The 18044-nt window shown below is 57.2% G+C and overlaps 1 protein-coding gene across 2 annotated transcripts in view; it reads right to left on the bottom strand.

Annotated features, from left to right (window-relative positions):
* Nucleotides 1-15746, bottom strand: part of Nol4l (nucleolar protein 4 like) — a 120201-nt gene extending 104455 nt beyond the window's left edge. The window contains exon 1 of one of the 2 annotated variants that reach the window (XM_057780825.1): nucleotides 15035-15746. In XM_057780825.1, coding sequence (XP_057636808.1) covers nucleotides 15035-15355 — 321 coding nt within the window. In that variant the 5' untranslated portion in view covers nucleotides 15356-15746. The remainder of the gene's footprint in view (nucleotides 1-15034) is intronic. The other variant, XM_057780824.1, reaches the window with a different exon arrangement.
* Between the last annotated feature and the right edge of the window lie 2298 nt (nucleotides 15747-18044).

Below are 18044 nucleotides of genomic sequence, written 5' to 3'. Positions count from 1 at the left end.
TAGTGCGTGTCCTTCCAGAGCCCCTAGTCCCTGCTGCCACGCCCACTCCAGATCACAGAAGTGGGTGAAAAACAGGATCTTCTCTTTTCTGCCTCCTGAGAAGCCATCGTCTGGGGAAAGGGAAACTCCTTGACTCGCAAGTGGTTCCTCAGAGGGTAGCTCTACCCTTCCAGACGAGGTGCTATAGGGAAAGACAAACCAGCACAAACCCTGCTTGGGCAAGTTGGACTCAGGCACTTTCCCCCAGGAAGCAAGAAAGGGATCTGAGGAGACAGAGGAGGTGGCTATGTTGCAACTGGCAAGCAGCCATGGCTGAAGTGACTGCTGGTCAAGCAGCCTGCCTGAGCTCACATCCGGCTCACAGGGGCCTTGGCAAGTTGTGTAAGATCTCCATGCCATGCAGCACTGGTGCAGAAGCCAATGTGCAAATACACAGGACGGGCCAGGCCATGAGTGCTCACTGACCGTGAGCTGACATAGTACTATCATCCTGTCATCACCACAGTCATTGTTATTATCATCACCACCACCATTATGATTAGAATCCACTAGCCCATGATCATCACTGCCATCATTACCCGCGTCATCACAACCATAATCATCACCATAACTACCACATCACCACCAGCATCATCACCATAACTACCACCTCATCACCAGCACCATCACATTGCCACCTCCATTATCACCATCATCATCACCACTATCACCACCAGCACCATCGCAATTATCACTACCACCACCACCATCATCACCATCCATTATCATCACCATAATCACCACCACCATCATCACCATTACCATCCATTATCATCATCATAATCACCACCACCATCATCACCATCACCATCCATTATCGTCACCACCATCACCATAATCACTACCACCATCATCACCATCACCATCCATTATCATCACCATAATCACCACCACCATCATCACCATCACCATCCATTGTCATCACCATCATCACCACCACCATCATCACCATCCATTATCATTACCATAATCACCACCACCATCATCACCATCACCCCATCACCAGCATTGTAACATCATCACCATTACCACCATCATCATAATCATCAGCGCCATCATCATCACCATCACCACCATTGTATCACCATCACCATTATCACCGTCATCAAAATCACCAGCATCACCACCAACATCCTAACCACCACCTCAGCACTTCCACCATTGCCATTACTACCACAATCCCTATCATCACCACTGTACCACCACCACCAGCACCAATTGCGTTACCAGGAACACCACCATTGTAACTATGTAGCATCTATTTACCACAATGTATCCTGAGCTCTACCAGGGCGGAAGCCATACCTGTGGGGCTCAGTGCTACATCCCCGGAGGCCCCTCTAAGTAGCTAAATGAACACACAATGAGTGGTGGTGAAGAGGACTGAGGAAGGACAGTGAGCACTACTGTGGACAAGTGACAAGAATGGGGACTCGGTGCTAGGAAAGGCCGGTCATTCCTTGCACCTCCATTGTTCTACTTCCCAGAAAAGGGAGGCTCCAGATGGGGCAGCCTGTGGGCACTGAAGATAGCTTACAGAGTGGTACCATCGGGATGAGGATGGCTGCCTAGCTCCCCAGCCTTCATACTCTTGGAGGAAGGAGATAAGTCTGTGCTGTGCCCACTCCTCACCCAGGGCCTGCTGCCCGGTGGTGAATGAGTGGCCTAGCCCTGATGTCTATACTGGATGTTTTGAGCGTGTGGGTTTTTTTTTGTTTGTTTGTTTGTTTTTTGAGACAGGTTTTCCCTGTGGCTTTGGAGCCTGTCCTGGAACTTGCTCTGTAGACCAGGCTGGTCTCTAACTCACCTGTCTCTGCCTCCCGAGTGCTGGGAATAAAGGTGTGCACACCACCGCCTGGCTTGAGAGTGTGTTTCAAGAAAGCACCATGTAATGTACTCAAACTGCCTCCCACTCACCCCTCACCTACTGGATTCACGGATGGGGACCACCATGCCCAGCAGCCGGGTGCCCCTCACTGGTGGCTTTCATTTTAGTCTTCATTTTTTAAAGTAACTGCAACAGCTGCTAAATGCAGAGGCATGAGGCAGGTCCTGGGCCAGCAGCCCTTGTCTGCATCAGACAGCTGTGCACATAAACATCTGTCACCAGGTTTGCCAGACAGAGGAGGAAACAGAGGACTGGACTGGTCCGCTCATTCCCCACACTGGCCCGGCCACTCAACAGCACTGCGGTGGGGTCCTTTCCTGTGCTGTGATCCACAAAAGGCAGCAGCGTTCCTCCCGTGGGCAGGGGCCTACCAGCCAGGTCCTCAGTGAGAAACCCCAGCCCTGCATCACACCTGAGCTCCCACAACAAAGTAGCGCCGCCTCCCCCACAAAGCCCAGGGCAGGAGCTGTATTGGTTTTTCAAGAAGTGCGGGGTTGAGGAGGGGCAGGGAAGGTCATGCACCCCATCGCCGGAGCCTGACCACAGATCTTTCTTTAGCCCTGTCTCCTCCTGCACCCACCATCACCTGAAGTACCCTGTCTAGGGGCAGAGAGTCTGTCCACGTGCCCTGGATGAAGCAGTGAGGTCCCGGGGCCACCAGCAACCAGAAAACTCTTTACACAGAAGCCTGCTACAAGATCTGGCGCTATGGGGCTGACCTCAGGCTGACCTCTCCCCTTGCCTCTTTCCCAGTGTTGGGGGGGGGGGCATAAAAACTGAGCTTTGGAACTTGAGGGGTGATCTTAGCAAACATTTAAACTTACACAATAATAATGCCAACAATAGCAGTGATGGGGGCAGCGGTGGTGGCGACAGCAGTGGCAGTGAGTCCATACCCAGACCCCAACCACACGCCCAAGTTAAAGCCCTCCACTCTCACTGAAGCAGGTCGTGTAGTTTATCCCACGCTATTCACATATGGAAACTGAAACAGAGAAGGTAAGCAAGTTGCCCAGGTCACACAGCAAATAAATGGTGAGTTCAGGATCCAAACTTGGCAGCCTGGCTCCGGAGTCCAGCAGAAGGACAAGGCTGTTCACTCAAGGACTGGAGAGCTTGGGGCAGGGGCAGGAGCTGGCCACTGGGGGTTGCTGCTGAGTTACTGCTGCCTTAAACCATGCACACAGATTCCCTGTAAGCGAGCCTGTCCCAAGTACCTTCGTCCACTGGGTCCTAGCTCCACTGGGAGGCCCTGGCCCCTCCCTCCTTCCCCAGTTCTGGAATCACTGGCTCACAGCAGCTCCTCCACCTCACCTGCCCGCCATCCTTCCCTGACTCATGGCCCCCCTCACCCCACCCTCAGCCCCAGTGCCGTCCAGACCACACTGGACTGAAACTGCATCTCCTGCCACCCCTCAGCGCTGGGCTGATGGGAACGGCAATGTGGCCCAGAGTTAGCATCCTGCCATATGGGTTCACACTGCCCTGCTCATCCCTGCAGGAGCCACTCTCTGAGCCTACACAGCACCCTGCAGTCCGGTGGATGGGCGAGGTGGGGAGCCAGAGCGAGACTTCATCATTGGCTCCATGTCCCGACTCTGCCTCTCACAGCTGGGAAGCCTTGACACATGGACTTGACCTCTCTGAGCCTGACTGTCCCAGCAGTGGGAGGACAGGAAAGACAGGTGGACAGTCACACAAGGCCCAGCACACCTAAGGTCCCTGGCACAGAACCTGGTACTTACTTCCAGGCACTCAGCAAACACAGGTTGTGCCGTCGTGGTCACTGTTTTCACTCTGGAGGTATGCAGGGGGCACTGATCCTACACACCCTTAACTGTGCCTTCAGTCCCAAGAGAGCTTTAACATCAACATCATCTCTCTTCCATTTTGCAGATGTGGACATGGAGACCTGAAGAAGTTGCTTCTAAGGTTTTACAGTCAGTGACGAAACAAGGATTTGAATCTGAAGCCCCCAGACCCCAGGGAATACACCACACAGCAATTCTTTTGGAGGAGGCGGGGTGTTTCCAGACAGGATTTCTCTATGTAGAGCCCTGGCTGTCCTAGAACTCATTATGTAGACCAGGCTGGCCTTGAACTCAGAGATCTGCTGCCTCTGTGCCACCCCATCTGAGATACACACAGCTCTTAATGGGCAGCCTGGACTCCAAGAAGCTGGCTGGGTTCCTTCTCCTGCCTCCTGAAAGCCACCTTCCCGAGTGGCTCACCCTCCATGACTCAGTGACTGAGTCTCAGGTCCCATTCAATCCTAGAGGCTGATGTCCTCTTCCTAGAAGCCTCCTCCCAGCCATGCCTGTGTCCCTGTACCCACGCCCCCCCCCCCACTCCTCTCACCTTGGCCCACTGCTTCTTTGACCCCTGACCTCTTGACTTCAGGGCTGAGCACTTTGCTGGGAGTCTCCCCTACTGTCCACAGCTTTACCACGCAAGACCACTGGGCTCACAGAACTGAAACCTCGCTAGGGATTTTCTCAAGGTCATTGAGTGTTAGCTGAGAGCTGAACCAAGAGGCCAGGCCACTGAGCTCAGAGGCCTGCAGGCAGCACTGTTGCCCCTGTGGCTCAGTGGCTATTCATTCCATCAGAGCCCTGAGAGCAGCTCACAGTTACTGAGGACAGGGCTGTCACCCTGGGGTAGAAGCCCTCCCTCCAGAGTGGCCTGGAGCCTACAGGGAGAGGAATGGAATCCAGAGCTATTTCTACTCCATTTTATTTTTACTCCTTAAACTTACTTTTTGGTTGGGGCTGAAGAGATGTCTCAGTGTTTAAGAATACGTCCTGGTTTTGCAGGGGACCTGGGTTCAGTTCTCAGCATCGGCAGTGATACAGCTCACAAGTACCTATAACTGCAATCTGGAAGGATCCAGCACTCTCTGGTCCCCACGGGCACCCACCCGTATACATATGGCACATATAAACTCATGCAGGCACACATACACACAGATGAGTAAATATTCTGTGGTTCTGAGGATGGAACAGAGGACCTTGTTCGTGCTAAGATCACAACCACTGAGCTACACCACCAGTTCAATTGTTCCATGGGATAAATGAGGAAACTGGGGTTAAAAAGGATGTGTTCAAGACCACAAGGTAGTAAATGGCAGAGCTCCCTGGCTCAGACCAGCCCCCTAACTCCAACTCCCCAGTGTTCCACATACATGCAGAGAGCCTCAGCGTCAACCTAAAGGGCTTGAGGGTACAGCACGCACAGGCCCTGGGTTCTAACACCATCACCAAAACAATACCACCCATAACCCTTGACTCCCCTAGGCCTCTCAACCCAGAGTCCTGGAAAAGCTCCAGGTCCCTAGAGCCAGTGACTGAGCTCCAGGAGCCTCTTCCCCCATCCAGCCCTCCTGCTGCCCCAAAGAGGCTCTCACCAGAGGCTGACAGTGACCTGCCTTTGGGATCTTTGCAGGAGCCTCCCCTTCCCCAGGTGCCTGAGATGGAGCAACAGCCCCTACTCTAACCGGCCTAGCAAACTGAGCTTCAACTTCACGCCACCATCCCACCAAACCATAGGGTACAGACTGTGTCAGTCCAAAGGGCCATGATCAGAACAGACAAGCCTTTTACTCAATGTCACAGTCACTGGTGGGGCTCTAAAGGCAGGGCTGCCACTTGTCCTGTGTCCCTCTGGTCTTCCCTGGGCTCTAGCCCAGTCATGAGTACCAAGTGTCTGTGTGGCTCTCTTCACACACCCATGAGAATGGCAGCCCACTATGTAATGCATTTAACTCAATTCTTTCCTTAATTTTCCCACCAACCTTGAAGAACTGCCATCAGACCTCTTTTTCTGATACATATATATAACACAAAAATCAGAGGTCGCTAGTGGCTACCTAGCTGGGTGCCCAGCACAGGCTGTGCCTTGGTTTGTTAACCTGCAGAATGGGGTCACAACAACCTCTCAAGGTGGCTGAGGATTGTTCAAGACTGGGGAAGCTAGGAGCCAGCCCATGGATGGATCTCATGTTTTCTCGCTCACCCCTCACACCCATAGGCCTGGCCTGGTGAGGGAAGGCTCCATGTCTGCTAGACCAATCCTCAGATGCTGAGAAACGCTGAGTCATTCACCCAAGCAGAGGCCTTCCAGGAGTAGGGGATGATGGGTCCCAACTCAGCAGGAAAGTTCCAGGCAGTCCAGGGTTCCTGTGCTCATGGTGGCTCCTGAGTTGGCCACTGAAGCCTGAGTCACTAGGGCTCCTTATTGGCCTCCTCCTGCCACCCTAGGGCTTGTGGACACTTCCTAGATTCGACTTAGTAGAGTCTGTTCAAGAGTGCCCCCACCCCCTGCCACTCCCACACACCCCTGTAGCCCCCACACTCCTGCCACCCCCCACCCCCACACATCTCTGCCACCCCAGAACCCTCCACACCCCTACCACCCACACACACCCCTGCCACCCCACACCCTTGCCACCCCCCTACCCACATACACCTCTGCCACCCCACACACCCTCCATACTCGGCCACCTACAGCCTCAGCCAGATCCGCCAGCACCTACACATCTCCTGGTTCCCTGGATGCCTCTCTTCCCATCTCATCCCCACCTATCACCCCATCTCAGCTGCTGTCCCATCTCCTGTAAAGAGAGTCTCCAGGCCTGCACCCTCCCATGGTTGTTTCTCCTACTGAACCCCTTTTTCCTTTCTCCAGAGCCCATATAACTCCACGACTCCAAGGCTCCTTCTAAACCATCCTAACCTCCATCCTTACTCAACTACCCTGCAGGTATAGCATATTTCCAGATCCTTCACCTCCAACTGGTCCCATCCAGGTTCCCCAGTACAGTTCTCAGGACTCTGAAGCTATTCTGATCTGAGCAGACTAAATCAGTGGCCAACCCCCAGGCATGGGGAAAGGCAGCCAGATTCCATCCTGCAAAGGCTTCATTAACTGCACTCACCTTGCCTTAGCTACAGCCACTTCATTTCTAGGCTCACTAAATGATGCTTTGGGCACCTTAAGGCCCAGGTCAAAGGTCAGTTCCCTGAGGACTTTCCAGGCACCCACGAGTTGAAGGCTATGTCTGTGCTTGGGGCTCTGGGCCCTGGGGTGCAGGGCTGGACAGAGAGTCCCCAGAGTTTGACTCAGAGAGGAGTATCTGTGCGACCCTTCCCTGCAGGGAACCCCAAGGGGCAGGGGCTACCCCAGGCCTCTGGGATGTAAAGTAAACCGAACAGGCAGAGACCTGCAGAAACTGCCATCATGAGGGAGAGCACAGAAGCAGTACCATCTACCAAGTCACATAAGGGTGACGGGAAAGACAGAGAGATGGGGACAACATCCAAGAGACCTCAGGGAAACCTCTCTGAGGTGGTGGTATTTAGCAAAGATTTCAAGGAAACAGTGCCAGCCGCCCACACAGAAAACTGGGGTGAAGGGAGACAGCAGGGTAAGGGCCCTGGGACCTCGCGCACTTGCAAAACAGCAGAAGCCAGTAGGGTGTGGCCTGATGGATGAGGCAGAGTGGAAAGCTGTAAATTCCGCAGGCAGCTGGTCAGATCTCACCGGGTTCTGTGACTTCCACCCCTGCTTTGAGTGAGGGGGATCCTGTGTCTCACTCCATCGTCCCAGCTGCGTTCAAGCTGTCCTCTGAGTACTGACAGTCACATTACAGGTGTGTGCCGCTATATCCAGGAATCGGGTAAAGTCCTGGAGGGCTCTGGCTTGCTCCTCGAAAAGTCTCCTCTGGTTGTGTGGATAAAGAAGAGATCCTCTGGCCAGAGTGGATTTGGGAGCCAGCAGAAGGCTGATGCCCCTTCAGGCTAGCCAGAGCTGGTGGCGGTGGAGGACATAGATGTGGGGCTTGAAATGTTGAAGACAGAATCAGGGTTTTCAAATGAGCTAGCTGGGTAAGGCATCAGAGATAAAAGAGGTAAAACACTTCCTAGATGACCCAGAAGGGTAGGATGGAGGGAGTAAATGAGGAGGAGGGGCTTGAAATCAAGGGGGCAGGGGCTGGGCTTTTACAACCAGACCCCCAGATGTTTGCTTAGCTCTGGGATTCTGCTGGACTGTGAGTGAATTCCCTCCGCGCTGCCTCACTTTTCCTGTCTGTATCAGAGGAGTTACACGTCCCACGGTGGCCAAGAGGAATGAAGACGCAGGAGCTGGTGACCTTGTCCTCCAGAGCCAAGCAGCTTCCCTCCAGCCTCCCCACCCCCTGGAATTGCCCAGGCCAGGCCTGCAGCTGCAGCTGAACAGGACCAGGAGGAGGGAAGAGGAAAGGGAGGGAGGGTGGGTGGCATCTGCCTCCCCAGGCTGGGCCAGCAGGTGGAAGGGCTGACAGAGGTCTGGGAAGCCTCAGAATGGCCCTCAGGCAAGGGCTCTGTGAGTCTGGGGTGGGCGGAGGCTGAGGACACTGGGCTGTCACCCCTCCCAGAGCGCAGAGAAGGCCAGACAGAGCTCTAGCGCTTGAGCCCTGCTGAATGGGGAACCCAGGAAGGGTTTCTGACCTCGCTAGTCCCACATTTTGGGGGGAACACTAACTGGCATAGGGTAGAGGCTTGGGTGACTGGGAGACCTGCTCAGACCCTGGCCTAATGGATTAGCAGGAGGTGGGTAGGGCACTCAACAGGGACCCACCAAGCTGGGGTAAACCTCCCCTCCCTTCAGCCTTCCTAGCAGCAAAAAGGGGTACAAGGAACTAAGGGTACTTAGTTTCCACCAAGTTCCCCAGCCCCTGATGGCACAGCAACACAGAGACGCCTTAGGCACAATCTCAAGGGACCAAATCCTTGCAGCTGCATACTGAGTGCCAGGGACCGGGCTGGGTCCCATTCAACGTCCATGACCATCCCCGTTTGCGGGATGAGAAAAGCAAAGCTGAAGAAGCTCACAAAGCAGCTAACTTTCCCAAACACTGCTGTCTGTGGGCTGTGTGCCTTGAGACGGGAGCTTCACAGCAGTCCCCTAAGAGAGGCTGGAGCAGGACTGTAAACCCACGGTCCTGGGGCTGGAAAGCCCTTGCCCTGAGTGCCACTCCATGTCTAAATACATTCTTTACTCTAACAAGCCAGTGCCACAGCAGGCTGCCACCCAGCTTCCTTCTACCCCTTTGCCTGCTCTGGCACTCAGGGGCTTGACCTGGTTTTTACACTAGCAGGGTGACCTTGAGCACACTCCTTAACCACCATCCTCAAGGACAACAGTGCCTTCTCCAGGTTGTCCGAGTTTGGCATCCGTTGACTGTTTTCCCGGCAAGGCAGCTAAGGCTTGCAGATGGCTGGCAGGCTACCCACCACCAAAGTGGAGCTGAGATCCTAAGTTCAGACCTCTCTCCCCAGAGCATCCATCCTGCCCTAGGGACTTGACTTTGGATCTGGGGGATGGGAGAGGCTATCAAGTAGGTATCTGGGTTCCCAGCAAGGGGGCAAGGCCCCATCTTTCACTCATCTTCTCTAACTTGGCTTCAGGTGGCCAAGAGGGACACTGGAGTCAGGGTGGTGGCTTGGGCTAGCCTAGCTGTGATGAAGAGAACCCGTGAACAGCGCACCACCAGCCAGCCAGGGCTTTCCACCAGAACCTCACATGCAGTCACACCATGGCCTGCCAGCGCGGCACCCCAGGTGCTCCCACATCTGCCAACACAGCCGCTCACAACCACATACATCACAAGCATGTCACCTCCCTCCACCTGCACACACCGGTGCCCCGCACACATTTCCACCACCATTCTCAGCCAGCACACGGACAGGCATACCCCCATGGCGGACTTGTGCCGTGTACTCTACACATACACGCTGTGCACATGTGTTTTATCCCACGACCTCATGCTCATGTAGACTCTATCATCAGCGGTATAACCTCTAAGGTAAGAGGTGGAGAGGCCATGGCTTGTCTGAAGCCATCACCTTTTGTCCCTAGAGAGCCTAGCCACAGGCTTTCTGCTCCAACTCCTTCTCACCCACCTACCAGTGTTCCCAGTGGCATTCTCAGAGTCTGGCCTTCCTGACAGGAAGGTAGCCCATTTAGGTCACAGAGCAGAGGGCGGGTTACTTAGTGAAGGAAGAAGTGTACACGCTGCCCCCACCCCAGTGGAGTGACCCAGAGCCAGAGAGGAGGTCACAGAAAGCCATGGCCTGACATTCAGTATCCAAGTGACTCTCAGCTCTAAAATACCTCCCCAAGGCTCCATGACCCTGTTACCCAAATTATGGAGGTTTAACGAATGAAAAGGCTTCCTTCCTTCAGCCACTACTGAGAAAGCTAAAAGGGGCCTGTGTCAGACACCACTGTCAACTCCCCCCTCAGTCTCTTGAGGCCTTCCTCACCCATGGCTACCCTGTTGTGCTCCAGGAAAACCTCAGGTATCTTACACGGCACCAATCTACAACTCCAGACTTCTTGACCAGGGGATTCTTCTAAACAAATTCAGACTGAAATATCTATCTTGAAGGGTTTAGATATTCAAATTACATTAGGTTCCAGTATACGTCAGAGTCAGGACAACAATGTGTAGGAGATAATACCCACGCTCAAGGCCTGCCCACTCAGTACTGTGGTCTAAGGGACATTTTTTTAAGTTCCCTGAGCCTCCGTTTACCTATCTGACAGGTGATGGTAATAGCAGTGTTGGCCTCTATGCTGCTGTCAGAGTCCCACAAGCTGAAGTGGCATCTCAGCCCAGTGACGGGCACAGTCACCTACTGAGGAACAGGTGCCATGAATGCTTGCCTTTAACCCAGCACTTGAAAGGCAGAAGCAGGCAGATCTCTATGAGTTTTGAGACCAGTCTGGTCTACACAGGGAGACCCTATCTCAAATTTAAACATGTTTTAAAGGAGATGGAAGAAAAAAGAAGAGAAAGACAGAGAGAGACATAGGTGTGATGACAGCTTGAAGAAGGCCAAAGAGAATACTTAGGTAGGCCTTCCCGCTAAAGGCGGAAGCCTGTTACTCAAAGCCTGCTACAGTGTTACATTGCGTACCAGAAGCCCTTTCCCGCCCTGGACCAGTGGCCGCAGGTGCCAAAGGTTTACACAAAAGCTCTGGGGAGGAAGATTTCAGACTGTGAAAATGCTTTCCACTAAATGAACGTCATCTGCAAACAGGAAAAAGACCACCATTAGTCAATTTGGCCAGCGCAACACCTGGGGTCCAGCTCGCAGAAGCCTCGTGTTGACAGTGGAGTTGGGCAGTCACACAGGGGACCCTGGAGGAATATGGCTCTCATGGTGGGAACCAAAGCACGTGCTAGCCCCAGCAGAGACCATGGTAGAGCTCAGAGACCTATGCCCCAGTCCTAGCTCTCCACCAACGGAGATGCCTCTCCCCGGGGCCTCAGCTTGTGTAATGGAAGATGGTATGGTTGGTCTAAGACTCTCTCTCTCCAAAGAGCCTTGGGATTCTCTTGACCTAGGTAGGCAACTGGTTCAGGATCCTGCCCCAGCCTGACCTGTGGCCTTTCCAGGTCCCAGGGACAGCCCCACTCAGAGGCCAGGTAAAAAAAAAAAAAAAAAAAAGAGGAGTGGGCTCACTATGTGGCTGGAACAAAATCAGAGGTTCTTCCCCTCCAAGGGGTTCCACTTCCCCTGCTTAGCCACCCTATGTGGTCAAAACAGGCCAAACACAAGAAATAATAAATTAGCCTAACCAGGCTTTCCCCAGCCAGAGGCCCCGGCTGGCTCTTATCATTAAAGATCTTATCCCCAGAGCCCCAGTGAGGGACTCCGCCCTCTCTGTCTTCTGCCTGCACCTTCGACTTCCTGTGACAACCTGCACACTGAGACCAGCCTGCCTCCCCAAAGCTAGGCTTCCCTCCCCCGCCAAGCCCCACCCCCCACATGGGCCCCAGCTGCAGGAGGCCCTGCTGAGTGTAATTCCCTGCGCCCTCCTCTCTGCCCTGCCCCGTCCGGACAGATTAAGCCTTTGTCACACACACCCAGAAAAGCTCAGGGCCAGATGGGACAGGACAAGTGTCAGATCATCGACCTGAGGCTGGCCCCGGAAACTGGGGAAAGAGCCCTGACCACAGACAGCTCTTCAGTGAACTGTAGGGGGAGGCAAGGGGACCTGGGGTGGGGGAGAAGAGAGAGGTCACATATGACGGTCACTCTCGGATCACTGAAGCCATCCGTGGGCTTATCTCTGGCTCCTCGATTCTCTGCCCTACCTCTGGAGTCTCTGCAGACTTTACCACTTTGCAGCCACACCTGTCTTCCTTGCTGGGTGTCCCAAGAGAAGCCACCCACTCCAAATGCCCAGTGCTCATCTCAATGGCACAGGGTCTACCCCAAGGCCTGGAGAAACCAAATAAATGTCATAGACAAAGGTTTATGGCCCAATGACCTTCACAAAAACCCACCCAAGACAAATTACAGAATCTTTCCCACCGACACCAGAAGCAATGACAACTTTAATTTCCATGTGCATGCCTGCACACGTGTGTATGCGTGTGGATCAGTAAAGGCAGAGGGACGACCTTTACAGCTTTCAAAAAGGTCCCATTCAGCCCCTCCTAGGAAGAGGCCGTGGCTGCCTCAGAATTCCCAGCAGGGTCTGCACTGCTCCTTAGATCAGCGAAAAGGAAAATGGAAATGGAAAAATGATAACAGCACCCCAGGAAAATACTTGGAAATGGGGTGGCACCACTCTGGACATCTCCAGTGGCCGGCTCTGGTTGGCTAGGCATGTGGCAGGCAGGTAACTAACAGGTTCTCTGGGGACAAGCAGGCCAGGCAAGCAGGCACGGAGAACTGGAGGGGCAGGCTGTCACAGGAGGGCATGCCTGTTGTGTTTGTCATCCTCCCGGCAGCCTGGGCAGGGAGGCCTGGGTCCCGTTTCTCTGCCTCCCAGGCAGGTGGTCCCCTGGGGAAGGTTTATTATTGGTCTAGAGCCAGGGTGGAGGCTTGTCAGGTCCCTGCTGTGAAAAGCAGGCAAGGGAGACAGAGTGGGACTGGGAAAGGGCTGAAGCAGCCAGCTAGCTAGTTAGCTCAGGCAGGACCTGAGCCCAAGCCTAGCACCGGCTTCTGCTAGGGGATGGGAAGGGGGTATTCTGCGGTGACAGCTGTGTGGAATAAAGGGATGGACAAACTGCCTCGCGATTCCCACTCCCTAGGGGAGTGGGTGACCCACAGAGAGCCAGTCAACCAGCTGCCAGGTGTGGGAGCATCACCACACCTGAACTCCAATAGCGGGTGGACTGGGGATCTTACCTAAAAAGGAGTTGGGGCAAGACTCTAAGCCGATGGGAAGGGTAGCCAGGAGAAAGATGAGGTGGGGACTGACCTGGGAAGCCCTGAAGGCTGGAGGCAAGGATCTAACTACAGGGCTAGTGGGTAGTTGTCCTGGGGAAAACCACCTGGGGGAGGAAGGGCTAGCTCAGGATGGGGAGAACCAAGTGGAAGTCCCAAACTGGCAGGGTGGGAAGGGCTGACCTAGTGTGCTTGTGGGAGGTGACAGCTCACCTGCCCCATAAGGGCAAATGGACAGTGATTTGGTTGAGGGAGGTCATCGTTGGCCCATCGGAGCAGGGGACAATGACCCAGACTCCCTGGGTTTGGAAGCGAGTGCCCATTTGCGCTGGGGGTCTCTGTGACCCGCGCCGCAGGGACGTGGCCCAATCTCCCGCTCCGGGAAGCCGGTGGGCGCGCCCCTCGGCCCTGCCCCCTGTTCCCTGTCCGGCCGGAGGCGGCAGCGGCGCAGATGGGCTGCTGGCGGCCTCAGCGGCAGCGGCGCGGTTATCAGCGCTCCTCGCAGATGGGCCGCCCGCCCTCCGCGCTCGCGGCTCCCACTCCCCGCGGCCTGCAGCCCCGTCCCCTGGGCGCGGGGGGGAGGCGCCTCGGGCTCCGCTCCCTGCCTCCCGCCTCCCTCCCTCGAGGTCCCCTCACCCGGCGGGCCCGGCCCGGGCGGCCGCCGGAGGGGGAGGGGGAGGGGACAAGTGCACTTTTCGTAACGACCGAATCAATTGTGTGTGAAGAGCCCGCTCCGGCCGGGGACAGGGCTGAGCGCAGGGCGGGCGCGCCGGACGGGGGAGGAGCGCGGAGGGGGGGAGCGGGGGAGCAGGGAGGAGGGAGGCCGGCGCGGGGCGGCCGGGCTCTAGCGCTCCGGCCGGGCGAGGCCAGGGAGGGGCGGCGGGGAGGAAAGCTAGGCTGGCCCGGGCCGGGGACAGAACAGACTACCCGAAGGTCTGGGCGACGGAAAGTTCAAAGCTCAGCAGTGCCCCAAGAACAGCCGCCCCCCCAGCCCCCACCCTCTGCAGAACAATGAGGTCCCGGCGGGGGGAGCTGCGGGGCCCCAGCCACACGCCTTCTCCAGGGCGCCCCGGGCCGAAGGGGACGCCCCCGCCCGGCCACTGGCCTCCTCCTTCCCCGGGGCTGCGGTTACCCGCCCCCTCCCCAGCGCCACCCGGGCCGGCCCGGGGGACGGGGGAGGGGAGAGGATGGATAGGTCATGCCGCCCCTGTCCCATAGTGGGGGGAGCGCGGAGCCCGGGGGGCGGCGGGGACGCCCCACCCACCCTTGGGAGGCTGCTCCTGCGCCAGGCTGCGGCTCCTGCTGCCCCTCCCCGGGCCAGCGCCGGGTGGGGTCGGGGCGACAGTGCCAAGGCTGGCCCCCTCCCCTGGTGCGTGGAGGCCCAGCGGACTACCCGTCCCGCCTCTGCCCCTGCCTCCCCACCCCCGCAGCACCACCTTACACACACACACACACACACACACACACACAGCACACACACCGCCCAGCCGGCCCGGGGGCGGGAGCGCGAGGCGCCCGGGACAGGCGGCCCCGAGGCGGGAGGGGGGAGGCTAGAGCTCCGGAGCAGCCGCCTGCTGGCGGGGGGGCGAGGGGGAGGGGACGGGAGGACAGAACACGCTGGGGTGAGCAGCCCGGGACAGCCCGCCGTCACAGCCACGGCCCGGGCAGCGGCGCAGAGGGGGGCAGGGACACCCCAAACCCAGAGCGCTGCCCAGGCTGTCCAGGGAGGGTTGGTGAGCAGAACGCGCGCGCCCGGGTGGGTTAGACACACCGACAACCCCAAGAACACACCATTCGGACACACATCCACACCCCCACCCCGCCCCCGCCCGCCCCGAGCCCTGCCGCGGGACTGGCCCGCAGCCGCCGCGCGCGCACTCACCGAGCCCGTCTTGACCGGCACATACACCACTTGGCCCATCTTGGGTTCCCGGCCGCTGCCCAGGCGGAAGCCCTTGGAGCGCACCCAGAACTGGAACTTGCCTTTCTCGCCGGCCGCCGGGCCGCTGCCCGCGCCGGTCCCGCCGCCGCCCTGCAGGACCTCGGCTATCCGCTGGTATTTGCTGCGTGTCACAGTCTTGGTTTTGGCCGAGTCGCCGTAGGTGCGCAGGCACCAGTCTCGGAACTGGCGGCCCAGCTCCGAGTCCCCGGGGCTGCGCTCACGCTCCCAGCCCCCGCGCAGCAGCAGCGTCGGCTTCGGCATCCTCTCGCCGCGCCCGGCGCCCTCGGGGGCGGGCCGGCCACCGGGCCGCCCGGTGCTGGGACTGGGCTGGGCCGAGCTGGGCAGGGGCGCGCCGCAGCCCGGGCTGTCCCGCGGTGTGGCTTCGGCGCGGCTGCTGGATGGGCGCGGGCGGCGGCCGGACGCGCGGGGCTGCGGCGCGCTCTGTCCTGCTCGGGCGGCGGCGGCGGCGGCGTTGGCGGCGGCGGCTCCGGCTCGCCTCCTGCTCCGCCTCCTCCTCCCCCCCGGCCGGGATGCAGGAGCGATGGAGGCAGCTCCGGGCCCGGAGGTGCAGAGGGGGCGGGCCGCCCCGCGGGCGGCCAGGGAAGGCGGGAGGCGGGGAGCGGCCCCGGGCGCGGGGAGCGAGACCGAGCCTGGGCGCGGGCGGCAGCGGTGGCTGTCAGCTTGTGCGGCTCATCCTGCTCCTGCTCCGGCTCGGGCTCCCGCTGCCGCTGCTCTTCCTCCTCCTCCCGCGCCCGCCTCCACCACGCCGCGGGATCCCACCTGTTAGAGCGGCGCAGCCTGCGCCGCCGCCCGCCCCCCCTCCCTCCCGCGCCCGCGCGCCCAGCCCCGCCCGGCCGGGCCCCTGGGGGCATGGGGGCCGCCGCACCCGCAGCGACCGGAGGGCAGCAGCCGCAGGCGCGCAGTACCCAGCTAGGGACTGCGTTCCATCTGGCCGCCCCAGCCCACAACCTAAGGCCGTGCTCTGCTGGAACGGGCTGGCTGTCCCGCGGGGAGTAGGGCACAGATCCTCGCCCAGCGACCAGCGTCCCCGGCCTCCTGGGTTGGGTCGTCCTAGCCGAGGTAGCCCAAATCGGGCGGTGTGGACAGGCTCTTCTCTCTCCCTCCGTCCCTTCCGGAATTGGCCTGACCTCTCTGGTGTCAGTGTCAGCCGGGTGCCAGAACAGAAGCGTTCCCGCCGGGGAACCCCAAGTCACCACTCTTTGGGCCCCCAAACTTCCTCTCTTTCTGCCTCATCTGAATTACCCGAAGATTGGACGCCCTTGCCTTAATGGAGGTGGGGGTGGGCAGCCCCAGGCCCTACAGAAGTCACCTTGTCCCGTGGCCTCACTAAAGCCAACCTCACCTCACAGTGCCGCTGAAGACCTTGACACACCCACAAGCCTGTGCTGGGAAGCCTGACCTTCCCTGGTGCACCTTGACCTAGAATCCCTGGGTGAACAAACTTCACGTCCCCTCGTACCTGAGCAGATCTGACCAGTATAGCGCTTCCCACCTCCATGAAATTACAAGCATAAGTAAAAGTTCAGACCAGTTCTCCAGGATTTCTGCCTTCCTTTCTTATCAGGGCCTAAGAAATTACTGCACTATCTATCCTTTCTGCTGTTCCCTGGGGGCCACCCCCCCCCATCCCCAGGTCACTCTTACTGGTTTGCTATCACTCAAGAGTTGAGTCCCAGAACAGGATCATTTTCTGCCTCAGAACTACTAGGTACCCGTACCTGAGTCGTTGGGACTATTGGGTGCTAGGCCCTGGCTGCTGTGAAGACATCTCTATCTTCCAGAAGGTTCTGGGGATTGGAGAGTTGGGCCTGTTCTGCTCAAGGTCATGAGGAAGGAGTGGGGTTTTTGCTTAGTTCTGCCTGACACCCTTCACAGTTTCACACACAGACAGGCCTTCCCTTCTCAGGTGGGAGCTACAGCTCACTCTTCCTACCCCTCCAATCAGAGGACCCAGATGCTCAGGGCCCTATCTGACTCATCCCCGAATTTCCCAGCCCTGGCACAGCAGCTGGCACACAGTAGGTGCCAATCGATGCTGGAAGAACCTAAGGGGTCTTCCAAGTTCCAACTTCCCTGCGTGTCACATCGATTATTTTTAGATAATTTACATTTCCATGTTACTTTATATACACCAACAACTCCACAGTCACTTTTCCTCTTTCTCTTCTCATGATCTCTTTTTGGATCTGTGCCACCATACCCACTTTAAGGAGGTGACCACTGGGAGCTGGGTGTGGTGGTAAAGGAGGTAGAAAGATTGGGTTCAAGGCCAGTTTCCATAACACAGCTAGCTTCGAGACAGCTTGGACTCCACTGGGGTTCTGAGGAGTCCTTCTAGCCAAAGATGACCATCGCTGCGGTCTGGGGGCTTCTATCTGCCTTTGCGGGTTCCCTTTCTGAGAGCCAAAGTGTTCTGCCTGGCAGTGCTCATGATCACTGAGTGAGGGCATCCTGTAGATGGTGGGGACCTCATCTGAACCCACTTGAATAACCACTAAGCCATGCCCCTCTCCATCAGTCTAGATCTTTGTCTGCTTTTCAGACCCTAAATGCCTGATTTTCAGTCCTGAGCTGAGGCTAGTGTGTCTGGTGAACCTTGTGCAGAACCAGACTTGGAATTGAATCCTGTTGGGACCTGCAGTAGCATGTTTCATGCTTCCAGGTTCTGCCCGACAGCTTCCACCTTGGCTGGGTGACCCCATCTTTATCATCTGTGGGATAGGCAGCGTGCCATGTATATAAATACTCAAGATGATATTGGATGGGAGGGTATCTGTTATGTAAGATGCCCAGTAAATGCCCACTTCTTCATGGGGGCCACGAAGTATTAAAGGTAGGACATGAGCTTTACTGATACTTTTTTGGTATTTCACTCACTCTGCAAACATTGGTGGGAACATGTTCATGGGCTTCTCAAGGTCTCACTCTC

This window comes from Chionomys nivalis, chromosome 9 (assembly GCF_950005125.1).
Source record: "Chionomys nivalis chromosome 9, mChiNiv1.1, whole genome shotgun sequence".
In the NCBI taxonomy this organism is placed as follows: Eukaryota; Metazoa; Chordata; class Mammalia; order Rodentia; family Cricetidae; genus Chionomys; species Chionomys nivalis.
This window is presented reverse-complemented; position numbering and strand designations above follow the sequence as displayed.